Raw genomic sequence first — 14476 nt, 5'->3', positions numbered from 1 at the left:
ATACCAGCTGTACGTATATAATTATATACAGGAGGTGCCCAGGTTATACCAGCTGTATGTCTATATTTATGTACAGGAGGTGCATATATAACTGAACATATATAACTATATACAGGAGATGCCCAGGTTATACCATCTGTACATATATAATTATATACAGGAGATGCCCAGGTTATACCATCTGTACATATATAATTATATACAGGAGATGCCCAGGTTATACCAGCTGTACATATATAGTTATATACAGGAGATGCCCAGGTTATAACAGTCTACATATATAATTATGTACAGGAGGTGCCTAGGTTATACCAGCTGTACATATATAATTATGTACAGGAGGTGCCAAGGTTATACCAGCTGTACATATATAATTATATACTGGAGATGCCCAGGTTATACCAGCTGTACATATATAATTATGTACAGGAGGTGCTAAGGTTATACCAGCTGTACATATATAATTATGTACAGGAGATGCCCAGGTTATACCAGCTGTACATATATAATTATATACAGGAGATGCCCAGGTTATACCAGCTGTACATATATAATTATATACAGGAGATGCCCAGGTTATACCAGCTGTACATATATAATTATATACAGGAGATGCCCAGGTTATACCAGCTGTACGTATATAATTATATACAGGAGATGCCCAGGTTATACCAGCTGTACATATATAATTATATACAGGAGATACCCAGGTTATACCAGCTATAGATATATAATTATATACAGGAGATGCCCAGGTTATACCAGCTGTACATATATAATTATATACAGGAGATGCCCAGCTTATACCAGCTGTACATATATAATTATATACAGGAGATGGCCAGGTTATACCAGCTGTACATATATAATTATATACAGGAGATGCCCAGGTTATACCAGCTGTACGTATATGATTATATACAGGAGATGCCCAGGTTATACCAGCTGTACGTATATAATTATATACAGGAGATGCCCAGGTTATACCAGCTGTACATATATAATTATATACAGGAGATACCCAGGTTATACCAGCTATAGATATATAATTATATACAGGAGATGCCTAGGTTATACCAGCTGTACATATATAATTATATACAGGAGATGCCCAGGTTATACCAGCTGTACGTATATAATTATATACAGGAGATGGCCAGGTTATACCAGCTGTACATATATAATTATATACAGGAGACACCCAGGTTATACCAGCTGTACGTATATAATTATATACAGGAGATGCCCAGGTTATACCAGCTGTACATATATAATTATATACAGGAGATGCCCAGGTTATACCAGCTGTACATATATAATTATATACAGGTGATGCCCAGGTTACACCAGCTGTACCTATATAATTATATACAGGAGATGCCCAGGTTATACCAGCTGTACATATATAATTATATACAGGAGATGCCCAGATGCCCAGGTTATACCAGCTGTACATATATAATTATATACAGGAGATGCCCAGGTTATACCAGCTGTACATATATAATTATATACAGGAGATACCCAGGTTATACCAGCTATAGATATATAATTATATACAGGAGATGCCCAGGTTATACCAGCTGTACATATATAATTATATACAGGAGATGCCCAGCTTATACCAGCTGTACATATATAATTATATACAGGAGATGGCCAGGTTATACCAGCTGTACATATATAATTATATACAGGAGATGCCCAGGTTATACCAGCTGTACGTATATAATTATATACAGGAGATGCCCAGGTTATACCAGCTGTACGTATATAATTATATACAGGAGATGCCCAGGTTATACCAGCTGTACATATATAATTATATACAGGAGATACCCAGGTTATACCAGCTATAGATATATAATTATATACAGGAGATGCCTAGGTTATACCAGCTGTACATATATAATTATATACAGGAGATGCCCAGGTTATACCAGCTGTACATATATAATTATGTACAGGAGGTGCCTAGGTTATACCAGCTGTACATATATAATTATGTACAGGAGGTGCCAAGGTTATACCAGCTGTACATATATAATTATATACTGGAGATGCCCAGGTTATACCAGCTGTACATATATAATTATGTACAGGAGGTGCTAAGGTTATACCAGCTGTACATATATAATTATGTACAGGAGATGCCCAGGTTATACCAGCTGTACATATATAATTATATACAGGAGATGCCCAGGTTATACCAGCTGTACATATATAATTATATACAGGAGATGCCCAGGTTATACCAGCTGTACATATATAATTATATACAGGAGATGCCCAGGTTATACCAGCTGTACGTATATAATTATATACAGGAGATGCCCAGGTTATACCAGCTGTACATATATAATTATATACAGGAGATACCCAGGTTATACCAGCTATAGATATATAATTATATACAGGAGATGCCCAGGTTACACCAGCTGTACATATATAATTATATACAGGAGATGCCCAGGTTACACCAGCTGTACATATATAATTATATACAGGAGATGCCCAGGTTACACCAGCTGTACATATATAATTATATACAGGAGATGCCCAGGTTACACCAGCTGTACATATATAATTATATACAGGAGATGCCCAGGTTACACCAGCTGTACATATATAATTATATACAGGAGATGCCCAGGTTACACCAGCTGTACATATATAATTATATACAGGAGATGCCCAGGTTATACCAGCTGTACATATATAATTATATACAGGAGATGCCCAGGTTATACCTGCTGTACATATATTATTATATACAGGAGATGCCCAGGTTATACCAGCTGTACATATATAATTATATACAGGAGATGCCTAGGTTATACCAGCTGTACATATATAATTATATACAGGAGATGCCCAGGTTATACCAGCTGTACATATATAATTATATACAGGAGATGCCCAGGTTATACCAGCTGTACATATATAATTATATACAGGAGATGCCCAGGTTATACCTGCTGTACATATATAATTATATACAGGAGATGCCCAGGTTATACCAGCTGTACATATATAATTATATACAGGAGATGCCCAGGTTATACGAGCTGTACATATATAATTATATACAGGAGACGCCCAGGTTATACCAGCTGAACATATATAATTATATACAGGAGACGCCCAGGTTATACCAGCTGAACATAATAATTATATACAGGAGACGCCCAGGTTATACCAGCTGTACATATATAATTATATACAGGAGACGCCCAGGTTATACCAGCTGTACGTATATAATTATATACAGGAGGTGCCCAGGTTATACCAGCTGTACGTATATAATTATATACAGGAGGTGCCCAGGTTATACCAGCTGTACGTCTATATTTATGTACAGGAGGTGCATATATAAATGAACATATATAACTATATACAGGAGATGCCCAGGTTATACCATCTGTACATATATAATTATATACAGGAGATGCCCAGGTTATACCATCTGTACATATATAATTATATACAGGAGATGCCCAGGTGATACCAGCTGTACATATATAGTTATATACAGGAGATGCCCAGGTTATACCAGCTGTACATATATAATTATGTACAGGAGGTGCCTAGGTTATACCAGCTGTACATATATAATTATGTACAGGAGGTGCCAAGGTTATACCAGCTGTACATATATAATTATATACTGGAGATGCCCAGGTTATACCAGCTGTACATATATAATTATGTACAGGAGGTGCTAAGGTTATACCAGCTGTACATATATAATTATGTACAGGAGATGCCCAGGTTATACCAGCTGTACATATATAATTATATACAGGAGATGCCCAGGTTATACCAGCTGTACATATATAATTATATACAGGAGATGCCCAGGTTATACCAGCTGTACATATATAATTATATACAGGAGATGCCCAGGTTATACCAGCTGTACGTATATAATTATATACAGGAGATGCCCAGGTTATACCAGCTGTACATATATAATTATATACAGGAGATACCCAGGTTATACCAGCTATAGATATATAATTATATACAGGAGATGCCCAGGTTATACCAGCTGTACATATATAATTATATACAGGAGATGCCCAGCTTATACCAGCTGTACGTATATAATTATATACAGGAGATGCCCAGGTTATACCAGCTGTACATATATAATTATATACAGGAGATGGCCAGGTTATACCAGCTGTACATATATAATTATATACAGGAGATGCCCAGGTTATACCAGCTGTACATATATAATTATATACAGGAGATGGCCAGGTTATACCGGCTGTACATATATAATTATATACAGGAGACGCCCAGGTTATACCAGCTGTACGTATATAATTATATACAGGAGATGCCCAGGTTATACCAGCTGTACATATATAATTATATACAGGAGATGCCCAGGTTATAACAGCTGTACATATATAATTATATACAGGTGATGCCCAGGTTACACCAGCTGTACCTATATAATTATATACAGGAGATGCCCAGGTTATACCAGCTGTACATATATAATTATATACAGGAGATGCCCAGGTTATACCAGCTGTACATATATAATTATATACAGGAGATGCCCAGGTTATACCAGCTGTACATATATAATTATATACAGGAGATACCCAGGTTATACCAGCTATAGATATATAATTATATACAGGAGATGCCCAGGTTATACCAGCTGTACATATATAATTATATACAGGAGATGCCCAGCTTATACCAGCTGTACATATATAATTATATACAGGAGATGGCCAGGTTATACCAGCTGTACATATATAATTATATACAGGAGATGCCCAGGTTATACCAGCTGTACGTATATAATTATATACAGGAGATGCCCAGGTTATACCAGCTGTACGTATATAATTATATACAGGAGATGCCCAGGTTATACCAGCTGTACATATATAATTATATACAGGAGATACCCAGGTTATACCAGCTATAGATATATAATTATATACAGGAGATGCCTAGGTTATACCAGCTGTACATATATAATTATATACAGGAGATGCCCAGGTTATACCAGCTGTACATATATAATTATGTACAGGAGGTGCCTAGGTTATACCAGCTGTACATATATAATTATGTACAGGAGGTGCCAAGGTTATACCAGCTGTACATATATAATTATATACTGGAGATGCCCAGGTTATACCAGCTGTACATATATAATTATGTACAGGAGGTGCTAAGGTTATACCAGCTGTACATATATAATTATGTACAGGAGATGCCCAGGTTATACCAGCTGTACATATATAATTATATACAGGAGATGCCCAGGTTATACCAGCTGTACATATATAATTATATACAGGAGATGCCCAGGTTATACCAGCTGTACGTATATAATTATATACAGGAGATGCCCAGGTTATACCAGCTGTACGTATATAATTATATACAGGAGATGCCCAGGTTATACCAGCTGTACATATATAATTATATACAGGAGATACCCAGGTTATACCAGCTATAGATATATAATTATATACAGGAGATGCCCAGGTTATACCAGCTGTACATATATAATTATATACAGGAGATGCCCAGGTTACACCAGCTGTACATATATAATTATATACAGGAGATGCCCAGGTTACATCAGCTGTACATATATAATTATATACAGGAGATGCCCAGGTTACACCAGCTGTACATATATAATTATATACAGGAGATGCCCAGGTTACACCAGCTGTACATATATAATTATATACAGGAGATGCCCAGGTTACACCAGCTGTACATATATAATTATATACAGGAGATGCCCAGGTTATACCAGCTGTACATATATAATTATATACAGGAGATGCCCAGGTTATACCTGCTGTACATATATTATTATATACAGGAGATGCCCAGGTTATACCAGCTGTACATATATAATTATATACAGGAGATGCCTAGGTTATACCAGCTGTACATATATAATTATATACAGGAGATGCCCAGGTTATACCAGCTGTACATATATAATTATATACAGGAGATGCCCAGGTTATACCAGCTGTACATATATAATTATATACAGGAGATGCCCAGGTTATACCTGCTGTACATATATAATTATATACAGGAGATGCCCAGGTTATACCAGCTGTACATATATAATTATATACAGGAGATGCCCAGGTTATACGAGCTGTACATATATAATTATATACAGGAGACGCCCAGGTTATACCAGCTGAACATATATAATTATATACAGGAGACGCCCAGGTTATACCAGCTGAACATATATAATTATATACAGGAGACGCCCAGGTTATACCAGCTGTACATATATAATTATATACAGGAGACGCCCAGGTTATACCAGCTGTACGTATATAATTATATACAGGAGGTGCCCAGGTTATACCAGCTGTACGTATATAATTATATACAGGAGGTGCCCAGGTTATACCAGCTGTACGTCTATATTTATGTACAGGAGGTGCATATATAACTGAACATATATAACTATATACAGGAGATGCCCAGGTTATACCATCTGTACATATATAATTATATACAGGAGATGCCCAGGTTATACCATCTGTACATATATAATTATATACAGGAGATGCCCAGGTGATACCAGCTGTACATATATAGTTCTATACAGGAGATGCCCAGGTTATACCAGCTGTACATATATAATTATGTACAGGAGGTGCCTAGGTTATACCAGCTGTACATATATAATTATGTACAGGAGGTGCCAAGGTTATACCAGCTGTACATATATAATTATATACTGGAGATGCCCAGGTTATACCAGCTGTACATATATAATTATGTACAGGAGGTGCTAAGGTTATACCAGCTGTACATATATAATTATGTACAGGAGATGCCCAGGTTATACCAGCTGTACATATATAATTATATACAGGAGATGCCCAGGTTATACCAGCTGTACATATATAATTATATACAGGAGATGCCCAGGTTATACCAGCTGTACATATATAATTATATACAGGAGATGCCCAGGTTATACCAGCTGTACGTATATAATTATATACAGGAGATGCCCAGGTTATACCAGCTGTACATATATAATTATATACAGGAGATACCCAGGTTATACCAGCTATAGATATATAATTATATACAGGAGATGCCCAGGTTATACCAGCTGTACATATATAATTATATACAGGAGATGCCCAGCTTATACCAGCTGTACGTATATAATTATATACAGGAGATGCCCAGGTTATACCAGCTGTACATATATAATCATATACAGGAGATGGCCAGGTTATACCAGCTGTACATATATAATTATATACAGGAGATGCCCAGGTTATACCAGCTGTACATATATAATTATATACAGGAGATGGCCAGGTTATACCGGCTGTACATATATAATTATATACAGGAGACGCCCAGGTTATACCAGCTGTACGTATATAATTATATACAGGAGATGCCCAGGTTATACCAGCTGTACATATATAATTATATACAGGAGATGCCCAGGTTATACCAGCTGTACATATATAATTATATACAGGTGATGCCCAGGTTACACCAGCTGTACCTATATAATTATATACAGGAGATGCCCAGGTTATACCAGCTGTACATATATAATTATATACAGGAGATGCCCAGGTTATACCAGCTGTACATATATAATTATATACAGGTGATGCCCAGGTTACACCAGCTGTACCTATATAATTATATACAGGAGATGCCCAGGTTATACCAGCTGTACATATATAATTATATACAGGAGCAACATGAGAGCTGAGCTTTGATTGCTTCCTTTCATAAAATGAAAGCAGAGCTCTGATTGGTTCCTCTGCTAGAATAAAAGCTGAGCTCTGATTAGTTCTGCTAACATGAGAGCTGAGCTCTGATTTGCTTCTCTGGTAGAATGAAAGCTGATCTCAGATTGGTTACTCTAGCAGAAAGAAGGCTGAGCCCTGATTGGTTCCATAGGTAGAATGAAAGCTGAGCTCTGATTGGTTCCTCTGGTAACATGAAAACTGAGCTTTGATTGCTTCCTCTCGCATAATGAAAGCACAGCTCTGGTTCCTCTGCTAGAATGAAAGCTGAGCTCTGATTGGTTCTGGTAACATGAAAGCAGAGCTCTGATTGGTTCTGGTAACATGAAAGCTAAGCTCTGATTGGTTCTGGTAACATGAAAGCTGAGCTCTTATTGGTTCCTCTGGTAGAATGAAATCTGAGCTCTGCTTGCGATGGGAAAAAAAAAACATTTTGCTGTTAGAGTTCTGGTTGTCCTCATCCTGTACAAATCACACAATGGCCTCCAGGGTCTGGTGTTTGTGGCCCCCGTGCGTCCCTCATACCCGTAATACATGGCTATAGAGCATATAGACTCTGTAATTTCACACGCATTATACACAATGAGATGTAGACATGGATCCAAATCCCAGTCTTTACCTATAAATTGAAACATGTTCCCCCTCTTCTCCCCCAGTCCTCCTCTCTGCGGGTCAGGTAGCTGAGATTCGGAGTGCTGTTTGAGGCCGTCGTCACACCACAGAGGTGCAGGCCATATAGTAAACTGTTTGGCAGCGTCCGCGGCGTTGGACTACTTGTAGTTTCTAAATCGTGCGTTTTTTCTTCTTTTCCCAGAACCCTGTCAGAATGGCGGGACTCATGATGGAGTTAAATGTGTTTGCACTGATTTTTTCTACGGTCCTTTGTGTGAACTTGTCGTTGAGCGCAGTCCTCCAGGTAAGTCTGTCCTTGTAATAAAAGCACCTTATAGGTCACTAACACATATATTAGTCCCCTGCTGCCATGGAAACCGATCACGTCACAGTGGGTTTCTATGGACTTAAATACGTTGTCCCCAGATCTCCTGCTATCTTCTATCAGTAGGATATGGAATACATTTCTGGGGGTCCAACACCTGCTGCTGCTCCGACCCCCAGCATTCTCGAGAGTCAGGGTCTGCAGAGCTCCGTCAGCCTTCACTCCATTTCATTGTCTATGGGAGCGTCGGCAATGTCTTTCTCCAGCAGCTCCATTGAGCAGATGTCGAGAATGGGAACCTCCGTTGAATTCAGGACCTGTTTCTCAATGTACCAGGACCATTTTCTTAGGTCACAGTCATTTGACGAAGCAATCAGCTAGCTATCCACTTTCCAATAGACAGGAGACAACTTGAGATGTTGGGGTAAAAGTCTTCATAAAGAAGGAAGCCCCATATCCAGTTATTTGCCACAGAGGACTGTGACATCAAAGAAATTAAAGGAGCTGTCCATGACTATTTTACTATAGGTCTTAAAACTGACAGGTAGGTAGCTGCTAAAAGAGGCAACTACCTATCTATTCGACTACGTCCACTGACCGCTCCTGCCAGAGGTTCAACTGCTAAACATCAACAGAGCAGCTCTTATTTCTCCGGGCTGTTCTGTCGACGGGGTGTGACTGTCAATGTCATGAAGATTGACAGCCGGCTCTCCACATCTAGGCAACATCGAGCCGGCTATCAGTGAGCATGACATCAACAGTCATGTCCCATCGATGAGCAGAACAGAAAGTGCTGAATCACCAGTAGGAGTGGTCTGTGCCTGCAGACATCAGTGCCAGGCACAACAGACAGGTAGCAATCATCTACCTGTTTGTTCTAAGGCCCATAGTAAAAACATTAAATAGTCCTGGACAACCCCTTTAAGAAGCCAGGGTCAGAGTTATCTCTGATCGTGGATCATGGAAGCAGCTGACTGCTACCGCAGAAGTCTTCTGAGTACTGGTAAATGTTGCCCCACATCCAGTCAGCGAACTACACTCATTTTTATTTCCAAGCCTTGGGTTCCGCCTATTCATGCCTAACGTAGTAACCGTCTTCTATGTGTCTCTTTCTTTTTCTTTTCACAGTTGAAAAGGTTGATGCGTCTTTAAATGTTACCGTGAAATTTAATCAGCCGTTTAACGAAAGTCTAAAAGACAACAGCTCCTCGGAATACAAGAAATTTGAAACCGAGTTTAAAGTTAAGGTGAGATCTAAGCGTATTCCTGAACCCAACACTTATAGGTAATGGCTGATCGGATATAACATGCATTTCCTGTATACGTCCTCCATACAGATGACCTCTGTCTATCAAAATGTCGCCGGATACAAGGAGGTTCAAATAGAGTCAATTCGGTAAGTGGCCTATAAGCTTTGTTACACACCTCATGCGCACAGGGCCGCCCTAAGTAATGTCCACTAGTGATGCCCCATGAGAGCGTCCTACGATCCCTTAGAGCAGTGTTCCCCAACTCCGGTCCTCAAGAGCCACCAACAGGTCATGTTTTCAGAATTTCCTTAGTATTGCACAGGTGATTGAATACTTGCCTGTCCAGGTGATGCAATTATCACCTGAGCAATACTAAGGAAATCCTGAAAACATGACCTGTTGGTGGCTCTTGAGGACCGGAGTTGAGAAACACTGGCTTAGAGCATCTAATGCTAAAAGTGGCTGTCAGACCTTGTCCATCATTACTTCATGCAAGTGCCTAACTCATCTAGGCTTTTCACATGGAGCTGCACCAGTAAAGATGCTACCCTGCGCTTACTCAGGTCCTAATGGCTGCTATGGTACTACATTTTGCAGCTTGCCTGACTTCTCTCGGCCATGATCATGCAATATTTTGCACAGCAGAAATACAAGCCCTGAACGGAGAGTCGCCTCTTTTCTACAATTCGATTTTCACTAATAATTATTGTGATCTTACCACTCTTACAGTGCATCCTTGCTGTGTTCCCTTGACTATTTAATTAGATGTACCATGCCCCTTGAATACATAATTAGTCACCATGAATCCCCTTAGTAAATAATTTTCCAAACTGCTCATCGAATACAAATTTATATGTTTCCCCTTGGTATATAATTAGACACTCTGTTCCCTTTGAATATAGTTAGTCACTATTTTTCCCTTTAGTATGTAATTAGTCACTATGTGCCCTATGAATAATTAGCCAAAATAGATCCCCTAAGTATACATGTGCTCCTTCAATACATATTAGAAACTGTGTGTGCCTTTAGTATATAATTTGCCAAACTGTGCACTTTTAATATAAAATAAGCCAATACGTTCCCTTAGTGTATTATCAGCCACACTGTGTCCCATTAATATATAAATCAGCCACATTGTTCCCTTATTAAAAAATTGCCATGAGTATATAAAAAGCCATAATGTCTCTTATCAATAAAGCAAGGATCACCCTCACCTCTGCATCACTATCATTATTTATGGACAGGGCGCTCATTCCGCCCCAAGGGCACTGACTTCCGGCTCAGAGTTGCCAGGTCATCTTCTAGCTGCTACTTTAGCCTCTAAGGGTATGACCACACTGATTTTTGGAAGCATTTTTTTGCAATGAAAACCCTGAATAAGAACCCAGCAAAAATGCTACATGTGAACAAGGCCATCTACAATGATGTAGGAGGAGAACTGACGCTTGCATTATAAAAGGTGTTGAGCGATGAGTCTTTCCTTCCAAGAACTCATTGGGCTTGTTACTGTCCTCGTTGGCCACACAAGTCTTCTCACGTTGCTCGAATTGTATGAACAGGCTTCTCACTAGGTCTCTAGCACTGGAGTAGACAAAGAACACATGGGGACAACACACATTTTTACATATAAGGGGAAAATCGCAAGTGTCGAATGCGCAGCCCAGCCGGGCAATTTGCGCCTTCTTCATAAGTGATAGGTTGAATTATCCGGGAAATGCTTAGTAAAGTTACCTCCGATCTGCAGATTATGACACACTAATCACTAGAAAGGGGTCCCGAGTACCTCCTTTTTTCTTTGACCAAGGTGAGGAGTGCCCTTCATTAACCCTTCCACACAGGAGTGGGCATACCATTGATGCAACCTGTGCAGTTTCAGTGAGTAGGGGGTGATGCCTTTCGAAAGCGGACTGCTGTCTTACTCAGGCCATATACAATGTATTGATATGTGAATCCAACATCATACTGGGAGCAGGGAAGGGGTTTAGCGGTGCCTCACCGGAATCCAGATGAACACAGGTGCCAGGAACAAGTGGCTGGATACCACTATGATTAAGAACTTTGTTCGAAACGCATCAGGCATTTAGGGGCTTCATCCCCGGATGATGTTTTATTCTTGACATGAAAATAAAATATTGAAGATTTTAATGAAGAGACGCCTGGTGCTGGAACTTTTTTCCTTACTTTGCTATTGATATGCGAACATTTAAAGGGTTTTTCTGATACATAAAATCCCCTGTCTAATTTCGCCACCCCCCTTATAAAAGACATCACATTTTCAAAATTTAAAGGTGTTGTCCGATACAAAAAATTTACTTTATAAATATCTATTTTAAACCCTAAACACTTTTGTAATTTACTTTACTTGACATACTGTTCCCCCTACACAGCTAGCCCTTAGATCTGTTTTCTCACTTTTCTTCCTGTGACATTTTGTTCAAGTCACAGCATTCACTATGGTGTCTCCAACGGGACATCACAGGAGGATGACCCTGCAGTCATTTCCCCGCAGCTTTCTGAAACAGGATGTCATCACGAATCAAGGACTCTTAAATGAATCGCAGGGAGAAGGGACGGTAGTGACGCTGCACAGTCACTCCAGCTTCTATCATTGCTGCCCAACATTGGATGACGATCCATAGCAGGATGGTAATAAAAGTTGCATTGTGCGATGCAGACCACAACATGATGACGTCCTGTGGCAGGGCCGACCTCCTGAAACTCCCCAGTGATTGCTGGGACTCGACCGGAACATTTCGCTCAGTGGACATCATCCGTGAGACCTCCTACCATAGAGGAGCGCCTCGGTTTCTGCTGTATTTTTTGTAAACCACATATAGACTCTAGCACCCCAGCGACATCACAGGAATAGTATCATTAACCCCTTAGAATAAATCCCTTCCACCTCTGTTTTGGCACCACACCCTCGGAGCCCCTCTTCCAATTCATGACTTTCCGTGTATCTGTTATAGAAGCGGCAGCATCATTGTGGACCATAAAGTGATTGTAGAAGTGACATTTAAGGAAGGTGTAAACGTGACAATGGAGTGCGAGGAGATCTTCAAAGAAGTGGAGACGAAGCTGAACGATGACACAAACAACTGCACCGGTAAATTCGTTTTAACCGCTTCATGCTTCGAAAGCCATAAAATGGCTGAAAGAAGAGGCCGCTCCATTCTCATAACAACTAGCATATGACAGCCGCCATTATCTTATACAAGGGGGTACCCATAAAAAAAGAGAATTACTTATTTATAAATCTTTATAAACATCTTGAAAACATTAATCCAATTCACAATTGCGTCCATTAGAGGACATGCACTTGTTCCAACGGTTTTTCCACTGTTCTAAACATTTTTGAAATTCTTCTGAACTAATGCTCTTCAATGCCAGCAACGATTTTTTTTCTTGACCTCTTCAACGTCCTGAAAACGCTCTCCCTTTAGGGTTTTCTTCATTGTTGTTAATAAGAAGAAGTCGCAGTGGGCTTGGCTGTGCGAGTAAGTGGGTGAAAAATTGTTGCCATGCCATTTTTCACCAAAAATTAGTTGATTTTCAACACTATGTGGGCAGGCACGTTGTAATGATGGAGCAGCCGGTCACCCGATTGTCACAATTCAGGTAGTTTTTTTTCCTCACTGCCTCCGCAATCTCTTCAGCACTTGTTGATAGTATTGTTGGTTCACTGTGGCACCCAGAGGAGCAAATTTAACGAGAGTGACTCATTTGATGTCCGCGAAAACCAAACCATCATGGACTTCAAGTTTGATTTCACTTGCCGTGCTTTTCTTTGGTCTGGGGCATGAAGCTTCTTCCGCTGGCTGGACTGCTGTTTTGTTTCAGGATCATACGCATAACACCAAGATTCATCCCCGGTGATGACTTACTTGACCTACCTAGCCTCCTGCACCTTCTTCTTATTCCAAAAAATGAAGAAAAACTGAAAGAGAAAGAGTTTTCAGGACAAAAAAGAGGTTAAGAAAAAAAATGCTGTAGGTTCTGAGCAGCATTAGTTCTGAAGACTCTAAAAAAATGTTTCGAACAGTGGAAAAACCGTTGGGACAAGTGCATGTCTTCTAATGCACGGAATTATGAAAGGGATTAATGTTTTCAAGGTGTTATCTTAAATTAAAAACAATAAAAAGTTATTCTTCTTTTTTTGGAGTACCCCTTCGTATGTGGAATAAAAAAAAGCCCATGTAAAAGACGTCCGAAAAAAAACGCTATAAAGAAAACACCACAAACCGTTTTCTGCTTCAAAAGCGATGTGAGCACCCTGCGAACACTTACCCTAAATGTGATTTTTTTGTTATATTATATATGGCGTTAGGACTTTGGGAATATCATATGTCTGGATGTGTTTTGATTTGTTATTTTTTGGGGGCTTTTTTCTATTTATTTTACAGAAGCACATTTTTACATATTTTTTTTTACTGTAATTTCCTTTTTAATCTAACTATAATTCAATTTTACCCTAC

The 14476-nt window shown here is 39.2% G+C and overlaps 1 protein-coding gene across 1 annotated transcript in view; it reads left to right on the top strand.

The window, feature by feature from the left end:
* The window catches only part of LOC143773276 (uncharacterized), a 94711-nt gene that overhangs the window by 53698 nt on the left and 26537 nt on the right, over positions 1-14476 (top strand). The window contains exons 3-6 of the mRNA XM_077260762.1: positions 8629-8730; positions 9880-9998; positions 10089-10147; positions 12971-13107. Of these exons, the coding sequence (XP_077116877.1) occupies positions 8629-8730; positions 9880-9998; positions 10089-10147; positions 12971-13107 (417 nt within the window). The remainder of the gene's footprint in view (positions 1-8628; positions 8731-9879; positions 9999-10088; positions 10148-12970; positions 13108-14476) is intronic.

Source organism: Ranitomeya variabilis, chromosome 5 (genome assembly GCF_051348905.1).
Source record: "Ranitomeya variabilis isolate aRanVar5 chromosome 5, aRanVar5.hap1, whole genome shotgun sequence".
Lineage (NCBI taxonomy): Eukaryota > Metazoa > Chordata > Amphibia > Anura > Dendrobatidae > Ranitomeya > Ranitomeya variabilis.
Note: the sequence above shows the minus strand (reverse complement) of the source record. Positions and strands in the feature narration are given on the sequence as shown.